Source organism: Sarcophilus harrisii, chromosome 1, assembly GCF_902635505.1.
Source record: "Sarcophilus harrisii chromosome 1, mSarHar1.11, whole genome shotgun sequence".
NCBI lineage: Eukaryota > Metazoa > Chordata > Mammalia > Dasyuromorphia > Dasyuridae > Sarcophilus > Sarcophilus harrisii.
Genome location: NC_045426.1, coordinates 17,073,777 through 17,099,206, shown reverse-complemented (window position 1 = coordinate 17,099,206; position 25,430 = coordinate 17,073,777). Strand labels below are relative to the sequence as shown.

Genomic DNA, 25,430 nt, shown 5'->3' with positions numbered 1-25,430 from the left:
TATTGTGATTGTATTTGTGTGTCTCTTATTCCCTATTTTTGCTAACTCTTCTACTTTACTTCTATTTTTTAATTTGACTTGCTGTTATTTAACTTCCCCTAAATATGAATCCCTCCCTAATTTCTCCCTTCATCCTTTCTCTCCATCTTTATTCCATTCTCATTGATCTACATACCTTATCCTACTCCCATTAATCTAAATGCCTTTCTACTCCATTTTATTTTATTTCCTCCCTCCTTATTTCTTTATAGATTTTGGAGGGTGATAAATCCTTTCATGGTAGGTGGGTGTGTGCGTGTGTACTCTCACATCCAGAGTGGGTTAAATTTAACCCATTCCCAATATGAATAGGTTTCCAGAACTACCAACCCTCCTCATTCATCTGACACCTCTATCAACTCTTTCTCTGCACTCATTCCTATAGCATACTTACTATTTTTATCTTTTCCTAGATGGTTTTCCTTTTTAGAGTTAAATCCTACTCAGTTTTGCCTCAATTTTTCTTTTGGACCGCTCAATTACTAATTTAGGCATATGGTTTACATTTCCAGGCATTGGTTCTTTCAGTAATAGTGAGGATATATTAATTGACACTGATGACCGAGAACAGCCTATGTGAGGATTACAATTGCATCACAATAAAAAGGTACTGAAGTAGTGCTCCAAGCCAGTGACACTTTAGTAAAGGTTCTATTGTCACCCGTAATGAAGGGGATCTCAGATCTTCCTCATAATCTGAGATGCCTCCTTCTTCCAGGAATTTATTTTTACAGGCTTTGATACCCAAATATGCAAGAAGAAGTCTGGTGAAATACAATATCTCTGTTTGATAGACCTTGCTCTTAAGGGCCAAAAATGGCTTATCAGCAGATGGAAGTCACAGGTTGGGTGAAGAAATGATTAGTGATCATATGGTCATCTGCTCATGTTGGACAAGAAAGAATGGTAAAGAGCTACACAATTAAATTGGGGGACTTCCCAAAGCATCCAGGCATCCCATCCTTGCTGGATTTGGACGTGGAATTTGAGAAAAACAGGATGGAGATATTTTTGTTAGCATTCTTGTGGTTGTACAAATAAGCCCCATAACTTGGTAGACAAGTAGTAAATATTACATTAAAATTTGAAGTCCATGATAAGAACTTATCTCTATAAAAGATATTCATCCAGTGACTGAGAAATGGACTTAATGGGACAATTATTAGTCAGGCATTGCTTTAAGTTTGAGCTTGCTAAATACCGAGAATCGGTGGTAAAGGTTTAAGACAGTCTTCCAGGTCTTGGGGAGAAATATCTGTACTTATGTTCCTGTTATGTTTTTAAAGAAATATCCTTTTGTAAAAACTAATTAATACTTATTGATGCAATGAAACTGACGCACTAATTATTGGTAGTTAAAGGTGGAGAAAACATACTAGAATGGAAACGCCTCAGGAGAGCTTCTGGAATTGCAAGGGGGAGATGTTGCTGGTCTAATTCTGGAAGAATGTCTCCATCCCTTCACTACATATCAATAGGGGTAAATGAGGACTTAGATAAAATGCCAGACCTATTTTGGCTAAACACGTGAAAAAATTTATATACGATATGAAAATAGAAGGGTTTTTAATATGATTTTTTAAACATTACATCTATTTGAAACCAAACTAGTACTATTTCCAATAGAAAAGAGCTAAGATTTATAAATCTCTTCAATGATGAAAAGTTTAACTTATACTTGATTCCCATCTTGTCTGATATTTGTCAAAGTCTTCTGAAAACTTAGCCATAAGAGAATGGCTTTGATTTCCTCACTTACCATCGTTGCTTTGCAACTAACTCATGTTCTCTTCTCATCACACAGCTCCCTGATGAACTTAATTCTTCTTCTTCAGAGTTCTTCATTTATTTCAAGAGCTGATCCCACCTATGATACACCTTCTTGATTATATTCTGAGAGATGCTTATCCGCAGTTCTTTGGAAGCAGTTATATTCCATATCATAATGATATGTAGTAACTTCAGCAAAATGGAAGTATTGGAAAAAATGAACCTTTGTTTTCATGGGAAGCATAGAGTCAATAATGGAGCTTTGCAATTTCTTAAAATCAATTCAACACATTCACCCCATACTTACCTCCAGGCTCAGCTTGTTGTTCCTCTATTATCTGTCCTGGCAGTAGTTCTCCAATTCAAAAAAAAAAAAAAGATTCTTTCTAATGTACTAGTATTGCAGCATAACAAATTGAAAATGCTTTCCAAATTAATTTCTACATTTAATGTGCTACCTAGCAATTACTGGTGAGCAATTTGACAGAGTTTGTGGTGATTAAAACTATCCAGTACTGCATAAATATGGGGGGATCTATTAATGTACTGCAGTAGAGAATACAGAAATAGAATTTGCTGTATGTAATGAATTGATGTTGGATTGAATGCAAAATCATATATAACTGAGGAAAAAACATCAGATTAAATTGTAGTATAGAAGTATTGGAGAAGGGAGATTTTAGATCCATATCTTATAGCAGGAATTACAATAAAATCCAATTGGATGATCATATAAATTGTTTAAAAAATGATTAATGGGGGAGAAGGAATTATTATTGATTTGATTTATAGATGAGGAAAAATTCTTATCCATCAAAGTGAAACACTTATTTGAGGAAAATAGATGAAGGGAAATACATAAGCAAAAGGGTATTTTGCACAGCAAAATACAATGGATCCAAAATTTTTTAAAAAGGATTAAGAATAGGAAAAAAATCTTGGTAATAAATATTTATGAGAAACATCTCATGTGCATACTCTGTAGAAAATTAATAGAAATTGATGCAAAGATAGATCTTCTATGACAGTGAACCAGTCAGTTCTCAAAGAAATAAGCAGTAATTGCTAATTATTATTTGAAAAACGAGTCTGACTTCCTCAAAAAGGAGATAAAGGAAAATAAAACCAGTTTTGGAGTGCCACATTTCATCCCTCAAATTGGCAAAGATAGTTTAATATTCTAGAATTCAAGATCAGTGGGACAATGAAAGATGGAGCAAATGATCATATTATGGATCATGTTGTAAACCACTCTAATCTTCTTTGAAAACTGGTAATACACAAGACTTCTAAAGCTCACTATGTCCTTAAGACTCAGAGCTTCTAGGATGCTTCTAAGATATCTTACTAAGAAGATTTCTAGAAGACTGAAAGAAAGAAGGGAGAGCGAGAGACCTTATCTGACCAAACACATTCAGACTTTTTGAAATTATATCAAATTTATCCTGTATATATCTAATTTGTATATGGTTGTTTCCCCCACTAAATTGTGAGCTACTTAAAAGCATGGATTATATTTGCCTTTATATATCCAGTTGGCTACTAGATAATACAGTAGATAGAGCCCTGGACCTAAAGTAAGGAAGACTCAAAGCTGGCCTCAGACACTACTGACTAGTTGTCACTTAACCCTGTAAGCCTCAGTTTCCTCATTTATCAAATGATCAAGAAATGACAACCCACTCCAGTATTTTTACCAAGAAAACCCCAAATGTGAAGAGTCAGACACAAATGAAAATCACTAAAAACAAAAAATATATCCACTGTTTAGCCTAGTGCCTGGCACTTAATAAATGCTTGTTGACATTATTTAATACCCCCTCAAAAGACACCCAGGAAGCAGTGAAATAAGTTATATGCCCTATTTATAATCGGGAATTTAAACTCAAGGGAGTAAATTCTAGTATATTGACATTATAGAATGTAATTCACCATAAAAATAATAAATGGGAAGATCCTGAATATACGGAAAAGATTTAGGAATGGATGCCGAGCAAAGAAAGCAGAATTAAAAGAATATATACACTGCTTATGATCATAAAATACAATCCAAATAACAAAAGCATGCAGGCTGGATGAAAAAGAGTAGAAAAAGAGACCCTGAAGGGCCACAGAGCTCAAACAAGAAAGGAGGTGATCTTTCTCTCTGGAGATCGGAGTCCTTGATTTTTCCTTTAAGGATTAGTTCAGGGGTCATCTCTTCAAACCTTTCCTGATTTCCCACTTATACTTGCTGCCTTCTCAAATGGCCTTGTAATTATTTACTCTAGTGCTTGTATTACGAGATCCAGTAAGAGTTTCTTGAAGTCAGAGACTGTCCTGCAATGATAATGAGACTCACAATCACAACAACAACTTGTCAGGTCCAAACAGACCTGATCCTGCTCAGTGAAAAGCCTTATTAGGTGAAGTTGTAAACCTCTCTCCCTGTATAGGGGTAAGGGAAATGCAAGGGACATTCACCAGGAAGGTGAGAAAGCAGGGAGATTACAGCTAATATCAGATGGGTGCTTCCTATTCTTCTCCCTTTCATTAGTGTAATGGATATCTGGCTCCCTTGGGGGCAAGTGAGGATGTCTAAGTGGGAAGAGGGCCCTATGTGGAAGACACAATTAAAGCCAGCTTTCTTTCTGCTTTTCTGAGTCCTTCTCACTTGAAAGACTTTCTCAAATAATCAGTCTCCTGCCAAGTCATCATTGACTAAGAATGTAAAGTTGTCTCTTTAGTTTGGCTTTGGTCTTAGATTAATTAACTAATCCTCTTTTTTTAAAATGTAGAAGGCTGCTTCTTGAATTAGCTTCTTCATTTTAGTTACTCAAGTTTTCATTGAATCCACCTTTCATTCTTTAACATAGAAGATGTCCCAAAAGTCTTAGTGCAAGTTCAAGTTTATTGGCTTAACTTCTGGGACTGTGTGTGTATGTGTGTGTGTGGTGTGTGTGTTGAGAGACTGAGAAACAGAGACAGGCAGACAAATCCGATAGAGAGAGAGAGAGAGAGAGAGAGACCCAGACAAAGAGAAAAAGAAAATAATTTCCCAAGGTCACACAGCTTGAAGTCTATAATTTTTGGTTTAATGTCTCTTCCATCCTGCCTCAGTTTCCCTCTTTTGCATTTGAGGGAATGGCTTTCATTGTAATCATCCATACCTCTGATGCTTATTTCCTATTTATCCCTGAATAATGCCTCAGTTTCCAGCTTTGTAAAAAAAAAAAAGGGGGGGGGTGAGCTTGAAATGGATGACCTCTGAGGTCCCTCCCAGTTCTAGGTTCATAGTTCTTTGTTCTGATTCTGCTTTACACTCTACACTGTGGTGACTGTACAATCTGGCTACTTTTCTAGTCTTGTTGACCATTACTACCCTTCCCTCTTGCTGGGCCTTCTGCTTGGGTATTCCAGACTCTGCTATATCTGCAACCCCCACCCCCACCCCAGGACTGGAATACTCTCTCTTGTCACCCTCTGCCTCCACTGTCTTAACTTCCCAATGTAATGCCAAAGAAACTGAGCAAGACAGAGATTAGAGACCAATTCAATAGTTTATTAAATGGAGAGAGATACCGGGACCAATGGATCCATGGTTGGTCACAGGGCTGGACGAGACTATCATCTCAAAGAGTCCAGTCCCGAGTATTGGGACCGCAAGATTTTTTATAGGATAACAAGAACAATGACATAGTCGGGGAGGTACCTAGGTGGGGATAAGCTAATGGTGGGGGAGACCCCTAGGATGACACAATGGAGGGAGGTTACTGATATTCTAATGACAGCTAAAGTGAATAAACCTTTATCTTGTCAAACATTAAGAAGGAATGTCTATAACCTAAAGATATAAAACCTTTATCTCATCAAACATTAAGAAGGAAAGGTTATAATCTGAGGCAGAATAATTAAATAGGGCAATGGGGAAACTGCATCATGACATTAAAAGGGAACTTTGGCACAACACCAAAGGCGAGATTCAAGCACTGATGTGAGACCTACTAATTGCTAATGGCTCTAACCCCAAACCCAAATTAACCTGAAACTATCCTGTGTGTATTTAATTTACTTACTTGGATGCCCATTGTTTCCTCCCAAGGAAACGTCCACTCCTTGAGATCAGGGTCTCTTTTACTCTTGTTCTTCTAATATCAGCAACTAGCACAATCCTTGGCACTTAGTAAGCCATCAATAAATGTTTGTTAAATTAAACTCAATGGTCCCTCTGGTCTCTTTGTCTCTTCTCCCTGTTCCCTCCTTTTTCCCTTCCCCCAACTCTCCCAATGCCTTAGACATCCTTCTCCATCTTTCCTGTTTTTTAATCTAGTACATTAATCTAAACAAACTAATGTTTCTGAGCCCAAAGGTTAGTTATCTTAATCTATTTTTTAACCTAATTTCTCAGTGACATTTCTAAACAGCCATAAAGGAAATGAATCGTTCCCTTAGGAACATTTGGGATCAATTTTAATATTCAATTTGACTTTTACTCTAAGCACAAAAATGCTGGAATTAGGAAAATTTGGGGGAACCAACTAGCTAATGTCCAACAGCTTAGTGGAAACCTCAGCTCCCTGCCCAGTGGCCCAATCAAGTCTAAACCTCATTAACATTGGTGCCCTCAAGCAAATGCTAATTCTGGAAGGGGGGAAAGAAGACTTAAGCCATTTCCATATGCAACTGCACACTGATTGATGTTTTTATTGAGAAAATTTTCCAAATGAGGATGTGTTTATGGCCGAAGTGAAAATATCTGCATCAGGGAAGTCCCTGGGGGGAATGTAAATGTGGGCAATTATGGATTCCATTTGTATATTCACAGAATGATTTGATCAAATGAAATGCTAATTAATTCACAGGAAATCACCTTACTTTCTGAGCTCCACCCTGGGTCAGAGTGGGAAGGAGAAGGGGAGAGAGGTCTCCCCCTTTCTTTCTCCCCCTTACTTCCCTCCACCCCATCCCACCCCAGCAGGCCCAAATAGCCAAGAAACACATGCCTTTCTATAATCTGGCCTGGGTTGTTCTGACCTTATCCAGAACAATCCAAATTTCTTTGATTCTTTCTTATGGAGCAACCAGACCTCTGGGGGCTGTGGTTGTGCTACAGTGTGAACACTGTGCACTACAGAGACAAGTAGAAGTCCCTGCCAGATCTGGGAGTTGGCACTCTACAGTGGAAAGAGGCCTGGAGTTGAAATCAGAGGTTGGAATCCAGTTCTGCTACTTTTTGCCTGGGCGACCCATGAAAAGGTACTTGCTCCAGAGCTCTCCTGGCAGAAGTCCACTTCGGTGAGGAAGGGACAGAGCTTTCTGGGACTTCCTCGCTGCCTCAACTCCAATCTCCTATAGATCTGTGGCTAGAAAGAAAGGGTAGCCAATGAGCTTAGGAAATGAAGAAATATCTAAGTCCAGAGAGTCTCTGGCCCCAAATATTGTCCCATACCCAACCATAAAATGGAAGTTCTCTAAGGAAAGACACATGTATCTTCAGTATTTCAGATAATACACAGCATATTGTAATTACTTAACAAAAATTCTTTCTTTACTCCATTAGATACGATAGTAATATGTTTAAACCTGCTTCTACAAGCCAGAGGAAAAGCAGAAAAGACAAGGTTTTTATAAACATAAGTTTTACACTGGCAACCGGGTCTGAATGGATCTTACTTACTTTTCTTATGAACTATTCCTCTATCTTCCCCCCAATCTTTCTACCACATAGTAAGTGATTAATAAATGTTTGTTGCCTGATAAAAAGTTCCTTTAGACAAGTATTTACTAGACATCATCAACTGCACCAACCAGTTCAGGCTAGTTTCCTGGTCCCTTACAGGACAAGAAAATGATCATTCAGCCTTGGATGGAAAACACCCAGCAACAGGGAAACTGCCACCTGAGACCAATTGCTCCACTTTAGAATAGCTCTTATTATGGAATCTTCCTTTATCTTGCCCAGAAGAGGGACTCTCTGCACTTTCAATCATTCAATTCAATTATTTATTTGAACCAAAGTTACGCCAATTTAAAAAGGAGTTGGAGGAGTTGAGTTTTCAAATTAAGCCAGTGAGAAAGCTGTAAAGTTGACTCAGATTGCTTGGAAATTTGAGAATATTCTGTTCCAAGAACATCCCACAAAAGAAGCAATGATCATTAAAAATTGACATGGATTCAACCAGAACATCTCATACGATAGCGTCAGACATGGTTGATTTGTTCAGCATGTTGTATTCTTCAGCCTCTTTCAAGCTGTTGTCATAAGGGATGGTTCACTAGGTAGAATGATATTGTCATAAATGAATGTAACAAAAACAATACAAATTTATACCGATAAGATAACATTTGAAGAAAAAAAAATGTATGTTGTGCCAGACTGATCTCGTTTTTTTTTTTTTTTTTTTGGTTACTGTGGCAAATGAGAGCTACAGATGTCATTTAAGTAGATCATATCAAAGCAGTTGACAAAATCTCTCACAACATTCTCGTGGCTAAATAAAATCACAGTTGGGAAGATTGAGGATGGATGAATCATTTGAACTAAAGACTAGTTGAGTCAATATCCACCTGAAAGAATGGAATGTTCAGGTATCTAGCCTAGATTCTAAGAAATTTAACCAAGAAATACTCCCTGGATAGGTGGGATTTGACCTGAATGTTGAAGAAAATTAGGAAAATTCTAATTCACAAGTGAAAGGGACAAGATTCCAAGCACGGAGGATTGCCAAAGCAAAGACATGGAGGTAGGAAATAGTGTCAATTTTGGGGAACCGCAAGTGAGAAAGGAAAAAAGAAAGAAAACAGAACTTTTGTGTACTTAATATATGTCAGATATCATGCTAAGCACTGGAGATACGAATATAATTAAACAGAAAAAAAAATCAATCCTTGTTCTCAAAAAATGTATATTCTACAAAAGGGAACTGAAGAGGAAGGGTAGAGTTTGGGGAAGGTGCTCAGCACAGAGACAAAGTCTGGACATCTGAAGCCAAGAACGGGATGAGGAAGGGAATGATGTTCTGCCTACATCCCTTTCACAAAACAGAGACTTCTTCTCATGAATGCCAGAAAAGATGGGCCTTACAAAGGAATAATCATGTTGAGAAAGTTATAGAGTGATTGAATATTTCAGGTCAGGAAGACTCCAAAAACTGAGAAGTTCCAAGATGAGACAATGATTTTTGAAGTTAGGAATCTAAGAACAAGGTCAAGAGGGAAAATTGTAGCTATATTATAGTCAGTGTTTGGGAATAAACTATAAGAAAATTCAAAACATGGGAAAGGGTAGACAATGAAGAGCTTTAAATGCCAAACAGAAATGTACATTTGATCTTTCAAATTTAGAGTTAATAGGGAAAAGAGAAACTTATTGAGAGTGGGGAGAGGAGGAGGATATAGATGTTTAGAAAAATTACCTTTAAATTATTTGCATATCTTCATGTTTTTTCAATGGGGAGAGGGAGAGGGAGGAAGGGAAAGGATCTGGAACTCAAAGTTTTAAAAACAAATGTTAAAATTTTGTTTTACAGGAGAAAATAAAATATTGAATAAATAATAAACCAAAAAATTTAAAAGAACAGAAAAGTTACCAAAGGACAGATTAGAATGGGGAAAAATAGGAATTAGGAGGTTAACTAAGAGACTGTTGCCAAGAGTGCAAATGAAAGGTAATGAAGGCCTACCTTGGGTTGTGGCTATATAAGGAGAAAGACTGGTAGAGATATTGAGAAAGCAGATGTCTTAAGATTTGTTAATGAATTGAATGCAGAGGAATGAGTATGAGAGAGGAACAGAAATTGTGAGCCTGGGCAAATGGGAAGATGGTGGTATCCTTGACAGTCATAAAATTTTTTAGGAGAGGGGAGGTTTGCTGGAAAAGATAATCAATTCTCAATCAATTTAAGATGAGTTCATCCAAAGGGGAATGGCTGAATATCAATATATTGTATCATAATAATTGTATGAATGTCACGGAATACCATTGTTTTAAGATATAAGGCACAGGTAGATTTCTGAAAAATCTGGAAAGAATTACATGAACTGATACAAAGCAAAATGAGTAGAACCATGAAAACATTGTGCACGGTAACAGCAACATAGTGGACAATTAACTATGAAGACTTAGTTCTTCTCAGCAATACAATGAACCAATATAATTTCAGAGGACTCATGATGGAAAATTCTATCCACATCCAGAGAAAGAACTGAAGTCTGAATGCAGATCAAAGCATACTATTTACACTTTATTTTTTCTTGGTCTTTTCCTTTTGTTCCATTTCTTCTTTCACATGACTAATATGGAAATATGTTTTACATTATTGCACATATACAGTTATTCCTTCCACATCACAGGGGTTTGGAATGTGAAACCCCACAATATGGCAAATCTGCATAAAATTTTTAGTTTCCTTTGTGTCAGAGAAGAAGTCTGAATTTTTTCTTTTTCTTTTGTGAAGTGTTTACAGTATTAAAAGATAAAATATGTTGATCTGTGACTCTATACATATATTTTATGCATTTCTTAATTTCTAACTTTTTTCTGTATCATCTGTTGACTTTTGCATGTCAACTATGGCTTCCACAAAACTCCCCAAAAGTTCCCACTTAATTTCTTGTGCTGACCCAGGATATATTAAAACTAATTGGGAAAATCACAATGTTAAAGAGATAACTGTATAACTTATATCAAACTGCTTTACCATTTTAGGGAGGTAGAGGAGAAGGGAAAGAAAAATTTGGAACTTAGAATTTCTTTAAAATGAATGGTAGGAGCACCAATCTTAAAGTCAGAAAAACCTGAATTCAAATCTATTCTCAGATACTTACTAGCTGGGTGACCCTGGACAAGTCACTTAATGCTGATTCCTTCAAAAAAAAAATGAATGTTAAAATGTCTTTATCTGTACTTGAAAAAAATACTATTAAAAAAAGAAAAGATAATCGATTTTGTTTTGGAGTTCAAGATGCTTTGTTGGATATCTAATTAGAGATGTCCAAAAATCAGTTGATATTGGATGACTATAGTTCAGCAGAGCTGAGGTATATAAACCTTGATAATTGAATCCATGGAAACTAATGAGATCACCAAGCAAAGTAGGATCTAGCAAAAATACATTGAATTAACCTCTCTGGACCTCAGTTTCCTCATCTATAATGAGGAAGTAAGAACCAGAGGAACTCTGAAGCTCCTTGCTATTTGAACCAAGATTCAGATTTAATGAAATTGAGTCCATATGACTGACTCTTAAAAAAAGGCAGAACTCAGAAGTCTAATCTCTTAGTATTTCATCCAAACATAAGCCCTCAGAAAACTCAGTCCACTTAATACTTGAAGGAAATACTACTTTCTTTTTTAGGTTGAACCATGATAACTAAAAGGAGACCTAGACTTGGTTCTTTAAATTGAAGGAATGAAAACATAGTAAATGATACTTGTACCTTTGGGTCAAAAGTCAAACCTTTTTATCATTGTAGGTATTTTCATTAAATCTCAAAGTTGGAAGAAATTTCAGAGGTCATGAAAGACTCCTGCAATAATCATCTTGACGAGTGTTCATCCAGTCTTTCCTTGAGGATCTCTGGTGAAGAAAACAGCCATTATAGCCCAAGGATTGGTGTTAAACATCTCTCATAGTCAGCAAGTTTTTTCTTATAAATACAGCTCTTTCCGATTTCTACCCATTGTATCCAGTTGTGCATCCTGAGACAAAAACAAAAAACAAGGTTTAACACCCTTCCAGACTATAGCCTTTTAGATGTTTGGAGACAGCCATCATCTTCCACTTGACTTTTTTGTTAAAAACACAAAATTTCCCTTCTATTTTTTCTGCCTCTCTTGCAGAATCTCAGAAATCAACAGGAGCTACTCAAGCAAGAAAAAGTGATCCCTCCTTAGCAATTACAAGGCAGTACACACTCTTGGACAAAGCTGAACTTGGAATCTAAAAGACCTGAGTTTAAATACTGTTTAAGATCTAGATCATCTTGTCCAAATATAGGATCACAAAGATGATATATGTAGACGTTAGAAGAAATTTAGTCCAAGCTTTTCATTTCACAGAGGAGGAAACTGAGGTTCAGAAAGTGATTTAAGCAAGATCACTGATAGCAAGTGACAGAAGGATTGTTCTCTAAGGTCCTCTAGATTCCATGTTCCCTTTCATTTCCTCCAAGCTTCAGTTTCTTCATCTATCAAATGCCAATAATAGAAACACCTCCCTTGAAGAAATATTGTGAAGAGCAGAGAATATAACAAATGTAAAATTCTTCAGAAACTTGAAAGCACCATGTAAATTCAATGTTTTAGCAAAATATTGTAATTTAGAAATGGAAAAATCCTTAGAGATCACCCATTCCCAATTCCTCATTTTACAGATGAAGTCCAAAGAGAGAAAGCCTCTTGCTAAAGGGGATCAAGTGAATGAGTGGAAGAATCCAAATTTAAACAGATATATTGACTTCACATTTAGGAAACAACTATCCCACGCAGAGATGGCTGCCCAGTCTCCTTAGATAATAAGGAATTGTGTAAAAGGAGGATTTCCATCAAGAGGCTCTCATGATATAACTTGCAAAAAAAGATTTGTTTAAAGAGAAAAATGACTCTGTTTGCAACCTTCTGCAAAAAGAAGTGCAGTGAGCTAGAAAGAAAACATGAAATCAGAGATATTTTTATAGTACCTTAACTTTTCCTTGATCAAAAGCTTCCACTGACCTGAATAGAAAATCTGCATTTTCCTCCCTGATTTTTCATCTTTCATACTATGTGCTTTTCAATGTTTATTCAGAAGGCACAGTTAAGTGCTGTCTTAGGTCTGAAGCCATCATTTAATAAGTTTAATTCAGATCAGCATGGTAGGATGGCTGCACAATTAGACAAGTCCCAGTAAACACAAGTATAGAAATGCTTCTAATTTTTATTTAAATTCACTTCCCTAAAAAAACAAACGAATAAATAAATTCATTTCACTAGATAAAGATTTGGAAGTTTTTCAGATGTTCCTACTTATGGATGGCTCTGTAATGATTGCTTCAGACTCAAGAGCATGACAACAGTATCTAAATGAGATCGTGTTAGTTCAGGGTAATCTTCCATAAAGTCTAGGACTTGGAATCAAGAAGAAGATGTAACTTCCTGACATCTCAATGAGTTCAAATCCTCCTTCACATCTTTACTAGCCAGATGATCCTGGACAAATCACCTTATCTGTCTCAAAGCCTTAGTTTCTTTATCAGTGGAATGGGGATAATAATAGTAGATACCTACTATCAACTAGCATAATGTGTAAAATACTTAGCAGCTCCTAAAGTATTATTTTTCTTATAATATTGGTTTGTTGGTTGGTTCATTGTTATGCTAGATTCTTGAAGAAGAACAAAATAACATCACTATGTTAGAGTCAATTTACACTGTATCCAACTGGCTGATCAGAACGATATGAGCTCAGAATGCTCTATCACAGTTCAGGTATAAACTACCCATGTGAACCTTTTGAGCAGATTCTCTAAATAGGGGCATCTCACATTTCTTTTGAGTTACTTCAATTCTGCTTTGCTCACAGAGCATTGAACCTTCTCTGCCTTACTGAGCGGTCCTGTGCAAGTGATCTGGGATAATAGAATATAACCTAGATGTATTTATTTCTTTTCTCCACAGATGTAGGCAGTATGTGCCCAAAATAGGCAGTGTGTCTAGGACCAGTCAGAAACATTCCACTGAAGAAGCCACACAGGGAAGAACAAAGGAATGAAGGTCATCTGTTGTCCAGATGATGACAGAGTTGTAGAATCTTGACTTGAGAGCTTTAAGGGAGCACCAGGGTGTCCAAAATCTTCATTTGGCCCAGGGAGGTTAAATAAGTATCCCAAGTCAGGGAGCAAAAGAGCTAGAATGAAGTTGGAACAAGGACATTGACATTTAAGTACCTTGGACAGAGACTCACAATTTCTTGGGTGGGGCTAGTTGCATTTGAGAAAGCATGTGGGGTTTTTAATCACCCCAACAGGCTCTCTGGAATCAAAAGCTCTTATTTACATCTTGATTCTTCCAGGATGAGAATTTCAGGACAAGACAATCTCAGAGAGATCAAAATAATGTATAACCTAAAAGACAATGAAGGAAGACACACGAGTCCTGGTGGGCTATCCCAGCAATGATGGCCTATGGATAAAAAGTTACAGAAAACATCATTTAGGAGATTTAAGGGGGGGACTGGGGAAAGGGAGCTGGACTGGGCACAAGTCAGAGCAGGAGCAGCAGCAGTAATCGTAGTTTTTATAGTTGTAGTAGTAATAACTATACTGGTAGTAGCAGCAACAAGTAGTATTTATATGGTACTTCAAAGTTTGCAAGGAATATTCCAAATATAATCTCATTTTATCCTCAAAACAATCCTTGGAGGTTGGCACTATTTCTCTAATTTTACAAATGAGGAAACTGAGACCAAGAGTGGTTAAGTGGTTTGTCCAAGGATCACATAGTTAGTACATGGCTAAGGCTGGATTTGAATGCAGGTCTTTCTGATTCCACATCCAATATTCTATTCACTCAACCATCTAACAGATAGACCAAGCCCTCCGCTATGACTTCTATGTTATTAAAAGACCTCTATTAAAACCTCTAAGAGGTTCTTCCAAGAGAATTATGGGAGAAAATAGTTACTGGGTGAAAGATGTGATGGAGTTGTAATCTGTACCAGTGGAGAGAAGACATGCTTACATTGAGGAGATCATAGCTTCACTAGAGAATTGGGAAGTAAATGCAACATGGTTTTGCTAATGTTTCTCTTTTTGGTTGCTCGGATCAGGACTGTGTTCCCTTCTCACCTTATCATGCTCACCTCTCATGCTTATATTAGCATCCTTTGCTTGTTTCCAAGGAAGGAAGCACTTAGCATATAGAATATGCTTAGTAAATGTTTGTTAATTGACTGATGGAAAGTCTAGCTTAAGCATCACCTCTCTCCTTCTTGAAATTATTTTATATACATTTGTTTATCCTTTGTATTAACTTAACTGTTTATCATGTTACATCTCCTCCCCCCACGCCATTAGAATATAAGCTCTTCAAAGACAGGAGATGTTTGTTTTTGTCTACATAACCACAATGCCCAATAAATACCAAGAACTTAGGAAATATCTGTTGCAATTAATTGAATTGGATAGATTCTACACATCGACATTATTTTTCTCCTCCATTTTTTCAGACTCCAACACCTCTACTGGGAATTCAAAATCAGCTGCCTCTCCTGCCTGGCCACCAAGGTTATTATTAAGAGAAAGGGTTCCAATTCAATGGCAGCAAGGTAGAATATTGCATGGAGTCCTGGACTTGACTTCAAGTTTAACTCTAATCTCAGATGCTTATTGGCTTTTTAATCATGGGCAAGTGACCCAACCTTTCTTATTTGCAGATATCTTATCTGTAAAAAGATATAGTAATAATAGCACTCACCTCCCAGGTTTGTTGTGAGCATTAATCAGCAATATATATGGAAGGCTTACAAACTCAATGTGTAATAATATTGATTGAACAAATGTTTATTAAACATTATTCTGCTTATGAGGACATTTATTTTAGGATCTTCATTGGAACAGGTTCATTGACATTTCTCCTCTAAGGCCTTCCCAGTGGCCACCAGAAGATGCTTCCATTACTGTCTTTTAGTGGCCGCTCTTCCTCTCTTGACTCAGTCCTTGGCACATAGTAGGAACTTAATACTTCTTGACATTATTCTCTGTCTAGCACTTAGCATCATGTGTGACATATAGTGTACAGTTAATAAATGATTATTTGCATTTTTATTATGAACCAGGGAGCACTTGAGAACCCCACTGCTAAATATATTAAATGGGAAAAAAAACCATTTCTAGTTCTGTTTTAGACTTAGTGCTTGGGGATTTGGTTCAATGACTTAGAGAGCCAATCTCCTCTCAAAAGTCATACTACTTGGAGCAGTAGAAAGATACATGTCCTATTCCGTTTCCTGTATTCTTCTCAAAAGTCATTGGTTCAGAAGTACTGAGAATCTGAAATGCAACTTTTATTCAGACATGTGTTGCAGATCTTGAGGATGAGAGGGGAACATGACTCAGATTCATGTTTGACTCTAGTCTGGATAAGATCAAATCAAACTGAGGCCTGGGATGGACCTTACTTCAAAAGACCGAGGCCTTTCACCACATCTGGGGCCATCTTCAGTCATCCTGATCTCCATCCTGCCAGTGGACCCAGATGTCTCTTGAGAGGAAAGTGAGGCAAGTGACCTTGAACAGTCCTCTCTTACTTAAATCCAAGTCACTTGCAAGTCATAGCATCACCTTCCTGATATAATGGCTCTCTTTGAGAAAGAAGGACAAACAACAACATGTAGTAAGGAAAAGTTTCCAATCCAAACAGTTTGTAGATGTGACAAAAGTGGGGAAAATCAGTTCATGTATTTGAGCCCATTTTTCTTCCCATTAGGACACAAGCTACTTTAGAGGTCTGATCAATTCAATAAGTATTAAGTTGGAAAGGATCTCAAACATTATCTATTCCAACCTTTCTGATTTTTCAGAAAAGAAACCTAAGGCTGACTTGCCTAGTCACACAAGTATTCTACACTTGGCAGAGCAGGAATTCCTGTCCAGATGTTCTGCATTTAATTCCTGCACCATTTCCCTATATAATGACGAGGTTAGAATTGCTAGGACACCTCTAGGTGAGAACATTCCCTCAGAGCCAACCAAAAATTGCCTCATTTATGAGGGAAAATCTAAAGTTGTCATCCTGGATATTGCCTACAAAAGTCAGAGAATGTCAAGGTTGGAAGGGACTTGGGAGAAAGAAGTATCCAATTTCAGAACATATGTGTGAAAGGAAATTCCTTTAGGTAACCCAAGGCTTAGCTAGCCCCACCATGTCTGCTCTGAGAATCCTTAGTTTCCTCTCAGGCTTAGCTCAAGGACCATTTTTCAAGGATTGCCTTTCTGGATCCCCATCAGTAATCAACGCACTTTCCTTCAAAAGTTGTCTTCTATTTATTCCAGTGTGCAAATTTTGGATCTCCCCTCCCATGATTTTTCTAGTATTTATATCCCAGCACCCAGTAGAGGGTTGCAAGAAATGGTTGTCATGTCCATTGAAAGGCACTAAAATTGGTGAGACTTTTGTCATCATGTAGGGCAGTTCTGAAAAGGTGTGTCATCCAACTGAATTGCTACACCAATTGAAAGTTATACTTTTAGCAAGGTCACAGATAATGGGAAATAAGCTGACCCCAGACCACCACTGCTGCATTTATTATCAACACTTACTAGATCAGTTGATCAATCAACGAGCATTTATGAGTTGCTTGCTAAATGCCAGGCACTGTGCTCAGTACTGGGATTTTTTTTAAAGGCCCAATTTATTTGGACCAATGAAATGACACAGAGCCTTTTGCAAAAACCTATGCTGGTTCGCTGAGAACACCAGAACCAAGTCTAGTCTTTTACAAAGTACAGCCCAGCACCAATGTCAGGGAAAAGCATTGTTTTAAATAACAAGCCCTTTCATTCACAACGATATAGGACATTGCATTTTTCTACATCGGTGAGTTTCGACTTGTTGACATTTTCCGAAATCATATTCGATATATTATTTGAAAAACAAAGAGTAAGAAAAATTGCCTTAAGGCTAGAAATGTCCTAGAAATGCATATTATCTTTAGACTATTCCCTGTCTGAAAAGGGAGAATTACCTAGTCATTATAAGCTTTCTCCTTTCTAATTACGATGACATATTGAGAGATACCAAATAGATCTATTATCTTCAGTCTGTTGGGAACACATTAAACCATTTACTTTTAGGACCTAAATAGAGCCACATGAATTGCCTCAATTCTCTTGAATTTCTATACTTATATTTAACCGAGATGCAATAGTATTATTTATGAAATGGGTAATATATTCGTGAAAGGTATATTCCTGCTCCCTGCCCTTTCTCCTAATCTTAGTCTGTTATTTATCTGTGCTCAGGCACTCAATAAAAATGAATATGTCAGCCAGAAAATCAATCAACTATTATCACTCCGGTATTTGAAGAGTCTGTGATCTCATTAATGTGGGTACCATTGAGACAGATGACAACCTTTATATGACTTGGGAGATGAGACTTTGAGTTCATGAGAGCAGAAATAGGTATCCCTCCCGGCCATGATGATGCTCCAAAATTAGCTAGACTTGTCTTGGGACAACAGGCCATGTGTGCAGGGCACCAAGGGCAGGAGGATCCAAGGGGCAGGAAAAAATATCAGAGAACTGGGGTTTAAATCCCACTTTGGAACTTTGTGATCTTTGTGACCTTGGGAAATCATTGAACTTTCTGAACCTCATTGGCTCAAATGTTATGTGGGGGGGGGAGGTAGAGGAGGAATTGGACTAAGTGACTTTTATGGCTTTTTCCAAGGCTCTCCATGAACCAAATCTCTCAATGTTTATTACCAGTGTGATGATGAGCAATTGCTTCTTTTCTCTGAGCCTTAGTTTTCTCATCTATAAAATTAAAAAGTCAAATTAGATCACTTCTAAAGGGTCTCTGAGGTCCCTCTCTATGATCCTGTGACATGGAATCAAATCTTATCTTTCTCACTATCTGTAGGCTTTGGAGTCAGGCTCCTCAGCTCAACAAGCATCAATAAGCTCTTACTTAATTAAACACTCTGCTAAAGGTCGTCCATACAAAGAAAGGGCAAGGAACAGTCCCTCTGCTCTGGAAGCTCACTTTCTAATGGGGATGGAATGGGCCAGAGATTATGTTCTGGTAGTTCAGGCTTTGGGAACCCAGATTCACAACCAAACCACAGCAAAACATCAGACGACTTCTTTAGCAGACAGTTAAACTTTAATCATTTCTATACATGGAATATAGTGATTAACAAGAGAATAGTGTGACCAGGAGGGAGAGAGATCCCGTAATCGCACCATTCCAAAGATCATCAAAGGAACTGAAGATATCCAGCCCAGAGATGAATGGGGACCAGATAGTTGTTTCCATTTTGGAGAAGGATTAAATTTATTGTGTGGCTCCAGAAGACAAGGAAGAAGTAAATGTAGGAGGAAATTGATTTATAATTAGAATCATCCAAGAGCAGAATGACCTTCCTCAGGAGGTAGTGGGATCACCTCCATTCAAATAGAGGGTACAGAACCATTTATTTAAGAAAGGATAGATCTGCATCCAGAAAAAAAGATCTAAGGAGACTGAATGTAAATCAACACATGCTATGTTCACTTCTTTTTTCTTTTTTTTTTTTTTATCTCTCCCATGGTTTTTCCCTTTTGCTCTGATCTTTCTCTCCCAACATGATTCATAAAGCAATGTGTATCCAAAATAAATAAACTCACTACAATAAAAAATAAATAAACATGGACACAAGGAGGTAAAATTTGACAAACAAAAAAGTAAGTGATAGAGAAGATTCTTGCTCCAGTTTGGGTTGGAGTAAATGGACACTGGATCTCTTTCCAATAAATTCTGCATCTATTAATGTAACCTTTATTTGCTACTTGAGCTCTTTACAGGCTAGTCCCTTCTTAACTTCTCCAATTTTCATTTATCTTACACTGTAGTTAAACTGGCCTGCTGTCTACTTCTTACATACAACACCCTTTCTCTCATCTCTAGGTTTTATAGCTCCCATTCTCTATGCTCAAATCTGATTCTTAGAAACCTTTAAGGCTCATTCCAAGAATCACCTCCCCCAGGAAGCCTTTCTGGTTCCCCCAGATGCTAGTGCCAGCCCATCTCAAGTTACCCTCCATCTAGATAGTTGTATTGATCTTGCATTTTCTGACATATGCATGTTAAAGTATAAGCCCCCAGAGCACAGGGACTGTTTTTGCTCTTTCTTTGTGCCCCGATATTTAGAACAATGCCTGGGACATAATATATGCTTATTGATTAGCTGATTAATATCGGGATTGAGTCTGGAACTGGGATGTCATTGGTCTAGAGAACCCCTGGATGACCAATGCAGGTCAGCCATTTGTCTGAAATGTATAGTCAGGGGCACTGAGAGGTTACTTGGCTTGTCCAGGGTCACTATCATAAGAAAGATTTTAAAACCATCTTCTGGGCTCTTTCTACTCCACCATATTGCCTCTATAGAATAAACCAAAGTCTTAAGGCAATAATAAGCTATTAAACTAAGCTGAGACTGTTGGAGTACCATATGTGTTTGTGTGTGTGCATGTGTATGTGTGTAAGAAGGGTAGACAGATAAAAATACAATTAAAAGGAATATTTTAAATGAAGAAATTATTTGGCTCTTTGGTTTAGTTCTATTACCAAATATCACCATCCTAGCATCTGGCCAAGTCAGTCTTGGGAACACTACCAACCTTATGGTCCCAAATACCCAGCTGTCCATCCATTTTCACTTCCATCCCCAATCCTGCGACCAGCTTTCACAAGTGCACATTTCTTTCCTGCCCACAAAGTCTCTTCCTCCAGGAGACGCAGTCTCCATCCAACTACAAATCCTGGTTCAGGGTCAAAATGAAGGCCATCAGAACACTTGGGGTGTTTGGAAAACTTCCTTGAAGTTTATGCATCGGGAAAGCCATCCATAAGGTTGGCATGCCACCTGATTAAATTAGAAACATTAGGTTTATTTATACAATAACTGCCATGGCTTACAGATTAGAATCCTAGAAATAATACATGTCTTATAGCAAAAAATATACATATAATAATTCTTCCTTCTATGGTTTATATAAATGTTGTATGTTTTTGAATCTCTCTCTATACATCTATACATACACACGTATGTGTGTCTATGTGTGTATGTATAGAGGTATATATATCTGTATATTTACACATATGTACTCTGGGTGCATTTTTTGCAGAATCTGCATTTAAAACCCATAGTCCTTCATTGGTTGTTCAAGCAGGCAACAGGGACGCCAACTTTCCAAGTCTTTGGTCCTAAGCAAAGGTCACCGCTGGGGACACAGGACTGGTTTGATGCATCTTCCTTTGTGATGAACCAAGTTGGCAGGACAGTGACAGCCTGCCACACACGGCTTGTTGCAGGGGCCGATCTCGTTCCAGTTGTCGCATGTCTTGATGCATCCAGGCCCGCAGGTGTCATAGACAGCACCGTGTTTGCACTGGGTGGCTGAAAGGCAATAAAGAAGAACAGAGCGTAAGTTTTGGGAAGTCCAACTGTTAGAAATAAGATGCTCATTTCTTTGGGCTCAAGGGCATCCCCTGAAGTTCATTTCATTTATAGGAATTCTCATTTATCATTATAAATTCCAACTTGAATTATAAATTATATAGAGCATATAAATTATTATTTAGATTCTCTCTCTCTCTCTATATATATATATAATTCTATATATATAATATATAGAATTATAAATTCCAGCTTGAATGTCCACCATATTTTAGAACCATAATCATAACCCACATGGATAGGGTTGTCTCCAGCACTCTTTGTCTCCAACTTATATACTTATATAACCCACATTATAGCTTTTATATACCCCAGTTTTCAAATGGACTCACAGCATGGATATAGTCCCCCATTAAGAAGGAGTGGATCCCTTTAATGCCCACATATGTGGGAATGTCTTTTCTCACAAGGAAGGTAGGAAGAACAATAAGTGTCTTTTAAGTGTAAATATGAGGCTCTGAGATCTATGGTGGGAAGGGAATCCCAGAAGCCATCCAATCCAACCCCTTCATTGTACAGATGACAAAATTGAAGCTGCACAAATCAAAGGGACTTCTCTAAGGTCATACAGACAATAAAAAGCAAGAGCATGATTAGAATCTTCTGTCTCCAGAGCCAGAGGACAGTGGAAAGACACTGGCCTATGCCTCCCACGTAATTCACTGGGAAATGTCAAGATGAAAGAAACAATAATCACAACATCTCCTTCTCCTGAGGAGGGTGCAGTCTTCTGAGGAGATAGGACATTTTCACATAGATGAATAAGGAGAACACAAAAAAAGAGCTAAAAGTATAAAAATTATTCCTGTTTTACAAGTGAGAAAATTGAGATTTCCAGTGGCTTCCTGACTCAACCAGTTCAATATATGAAGGAAGTATCTGAGGCCAGATTTGAAGCAGGCCTTCCTTACGCCAAACCCAGTGGTCTATCCACTATGCCATCGTCTATCTGTTTAGAGAGAATTTTTTAAGGTATACAAAGTAAATAAAAATCATTTCATATGCTCAGAGGAGCAGAATAGAGTTCCTCTTCAACAATATTTGTGAAAGCAAAATCTCTCTCATATATCCTAACGTATATTGATTGGACATCCAAAAGGTCCATGTGGAGTCAGGAAGATCTGAGTTAAAGTCTTCTCTACTTACTGCCTGTGTGATAATGGGCAAGACTCTTAAGCTCTCATCCTCAGTTTTCTCATCTATAAAATGGCTATCACGATGGCACTTACTTAACAGAGCTTGTTGTAAGCATCATATAAGCTAACTCAGGCACCTTGCAAAGTATAAAGGGCCATCTGATTCCAGCATTTAAGCAGATACAAAATAAAGACCAAGAGAAGAAACAATTATTAATTCAGTGTCAAAAGCTCTGTCCCTTCTTTCAAGCAGTATTTGATGGATTCTGAAAATGTCAGTGATGTAGAACCCTATCCTTACCCTGATGGGAATCTCAACTGGTCCATAACAAGTAGGAGATGATTTCAAGCCTTTCCATAGCTAAAAATGTCACGCTCTGAGGTCCATTCAGGGAGACACTTCTTGAAGAATGTCAGCCTGCTTTTTCATGGCAGGCACCCAGTGTGACACTGAGCCCTGACATCGTGACCTTCCAGCTCAGCAGAACCTGCCAGAGCTCCGCTTTCCTCAGCATTGCCTTCAAGAGTCACGGGGCACCCTCAGGCCGTGAGAAAGGACTCGGGTGGGAAAACATCCATTTTCCTACTGGCACGCATATCAGCAAAGCACTCCCTTCCAAGTCATCTCAAATCAAAGCAGAGATGCTACAGATCACCTCAGCCTAGTTCCAGGATCAGAGACGGAATGATCGGGTATTTAAAATCTTTCTCAAACTGGTCTCCTCCCACATTTCTTATCCTCTATTCCCCTCCATCTGTTCTCTAATCCAATGATTCAACAGCACTGACCTTCTTGCTATATACTACATCTCCATCTCCATCATGCTTCGTCTGTCTCCTCTCCCTGGGATGCCTTCTCTTTGCTCACCTCCACCTCCTCATTTCCCTCAAGACTCAGCTCAAATCCCTTCTTATAAAGGAGACCTTTCTTTCCTAACTCCTCCCAGTTGCTAGGGACTTCTTTCTGAGACTACCTCCTATTTATACTATCAATGTATGTGTTTGTATACATGTGAGCATGTAATTATAGCTCACATTTATACAATAGCTATTAGATGCTAGACACTGTCACAAACACCTTACAATTATTATCTCATTTGATTCTCACTATAGCTCTGAGAGATCAGTGCTGTAATCACCATATAGATTTCACAGATAAGGAAAATGAGGTAAATAGCTAAACCCAGGAACACATCCAAAAGATTTGATCTCGGGTTTACCCGACTCCAGGATATGTTTCATTATTTATGCCTATGTCTGATTATTTATTTGCAGATTGTTTCCCCCATTATCATGGAGCTCTTTGAAGGCAGGAACTATGTTTTTGCCTTTCTCTGGATCTCCAGTGCTTATCATACTGCTTTGCACACAGTAAGTGTTTAATAAGTGCTTCTTGTTGAAAGAACACAAGCTCCAGCAGGTATTACTTCCCTGGAAAAGTGCAGAAGCTGACTTTGGGTCTACAGTGAAAGGGTAACCATTGGGTCCCAGGTCTTTATGGAGACAATTGATAAAATTATGTAAGAAGGATCCAGAGCTGCAATAACAGAGAGGAGACCAAGGCCCACAAAATACCAGAACTTTCAAAGCTTTGAACTCTTAAGTAACAGAAGAGAAACTTCAGCTCAACCTTCTCATTTGTGATTCAGCTGGCAACAACAGCATACATGGCTAAATACTGTGTAATTGGAGAGCTGGAAGACAATGGCTGGTGTTCAAGCTAGCGGGCTTTGGTTTTCATCTTCCAAATTATAAATTCATAGCAGTTACAGAACATGCCCTTTCTGACTTAAGTCAATTAACAGGAAGGCGATCAGAACCGTAAAATGAGATTCTGTGAAGGCTACTCAAGTAACTGTCACTCTATAAAAAAGCAGATGAGAAAAGTGGTTTTGTTACCCAAAGAGTACTCAATTATCTTCCGACATAAATTCTCATTTCTTATAAGGAAATTGTCTGCTTGGCTCATAGGATGTTGGGAAAATATTTGCAAAAACATCTAAATAAAATCAGTTCCATAAGAGTACTTAGCATGACCCCGTTTTTTTCTATATACAACTCTAATTTCTGTTTTTAAGACTGTTGTGCGTCCTCCACTAATACTCTAATTTCTCATTGGAACATCAAGGTGACCTTGGGTTCTCAAAGACTCCCAACTCCTTCATAGTTCAGAAGACCATTTTCTAAGTCCCCCAAGATAGCAGAATACATCCTTGGCTAACCATCTCTTAGGATAAGTCTCTATAGACATGGTTATACTGGTACTCAAAAATTTAGTGAGAATTCTTAGTGAATGTCAAAGTAATCCTCCTCCTTTTGCCTCTGAGGGAACTTAGGCTCAGAATTAATTTACATGATATTAGATTTAGAGGAGATTTGGACCTTGGAGGCCATCTAATCCAACCCCCTTATTTTATTGATGTGGAAAGCCAGACGTCAGTGATTTACCCACTGTCACGGAAAGTAACAGAGATGGGACTTTGTAAACATACATGCACAAAATCCATTAGACTTTCTTTTGCAATTTATACCTGTCCAATGCCATCATATATCTAAATCTATATCTATCTACCTATGCACATTTTTCCCTGGGTGTAAATATGCTGAAATAGGTTGGAACCATAGAGAAAACAAGAAATCAGAAGAGATGGGGCTTGGGTAAATAAGGTCACATAGTCCTTGTCAATTCCAGACACATAGAATTAGCTGAAGAAAATATTCTGCATTCTAATGCCAACAGAATGAAATCCCTAGATTAAAAGCAGCCTTCACTAACAAGACTGATGCTGTTACAGCTGTCTGTGAAACGAGGTGATTGACTTCTTTCACTTTCACAACATTCACGGGTCTCTTTGCAGTGATGATCAGTCATCCATTTGTGAGCCTTAAAAATATTCAAAATTACCTCATTGATAAGAAGAGGGGAGAGAGGAAATGCTGCAGAGACAGACAGAGAAAGAGAGGGAAGAGTTTATGAATCTCAGGTCTTTTTATCTAAAATAAAGTAGTACATGTCGAGGAGATGACTCAAAAGTCATTCGCAGAGTCCATTCCCTGATGTCATGGTATTCTGCTGTTATCTCCACAAGCTAATTTCTACCCTTTATTAAAAGGGTATTTAGCTATCCGATTTTTGGTTCCATATATGAAAACAATTCATATTCTTTTAGGAAGGACATTAAAGCATAGTGGTTGGAGCAGTAGGCTTGGAGTTATGGAGTCATGGGTTCCAGTCTAACTCCAGTAATGCTCACTTACCAGGGTTACTTAATCCATTTCAATTTCAGTTTCCTCTTCTGTAAAA

General features: G+C 37.8%; 1 protein-coding gene across 1 annotated transcript in view; it reads right to left on the bottom strand.

Moving 5' to 3' along the window:
• Window positions 1–19,103: 19,103 nt before the first annotated feature.
• BMPER (BMP binding endothelial regulator) overlaps window positions 19,104–25,430 on the bottom strand; it is a 262,921-nt gene continuing 256,594 nt past the window's right edge. Inside the window, exon 15 of the mRNA XM_031952980.1 lies at window positions 19,104–20,930. Coding sequence (XP_031808840.1) covers window positions 20,749–20,930 — 182 coding nt within the window. The 3' untranslated portion in view covers window positions 19,104–20,748. The remainder of the gene's footprint in view (window positions 20,931–25,430) is intronic.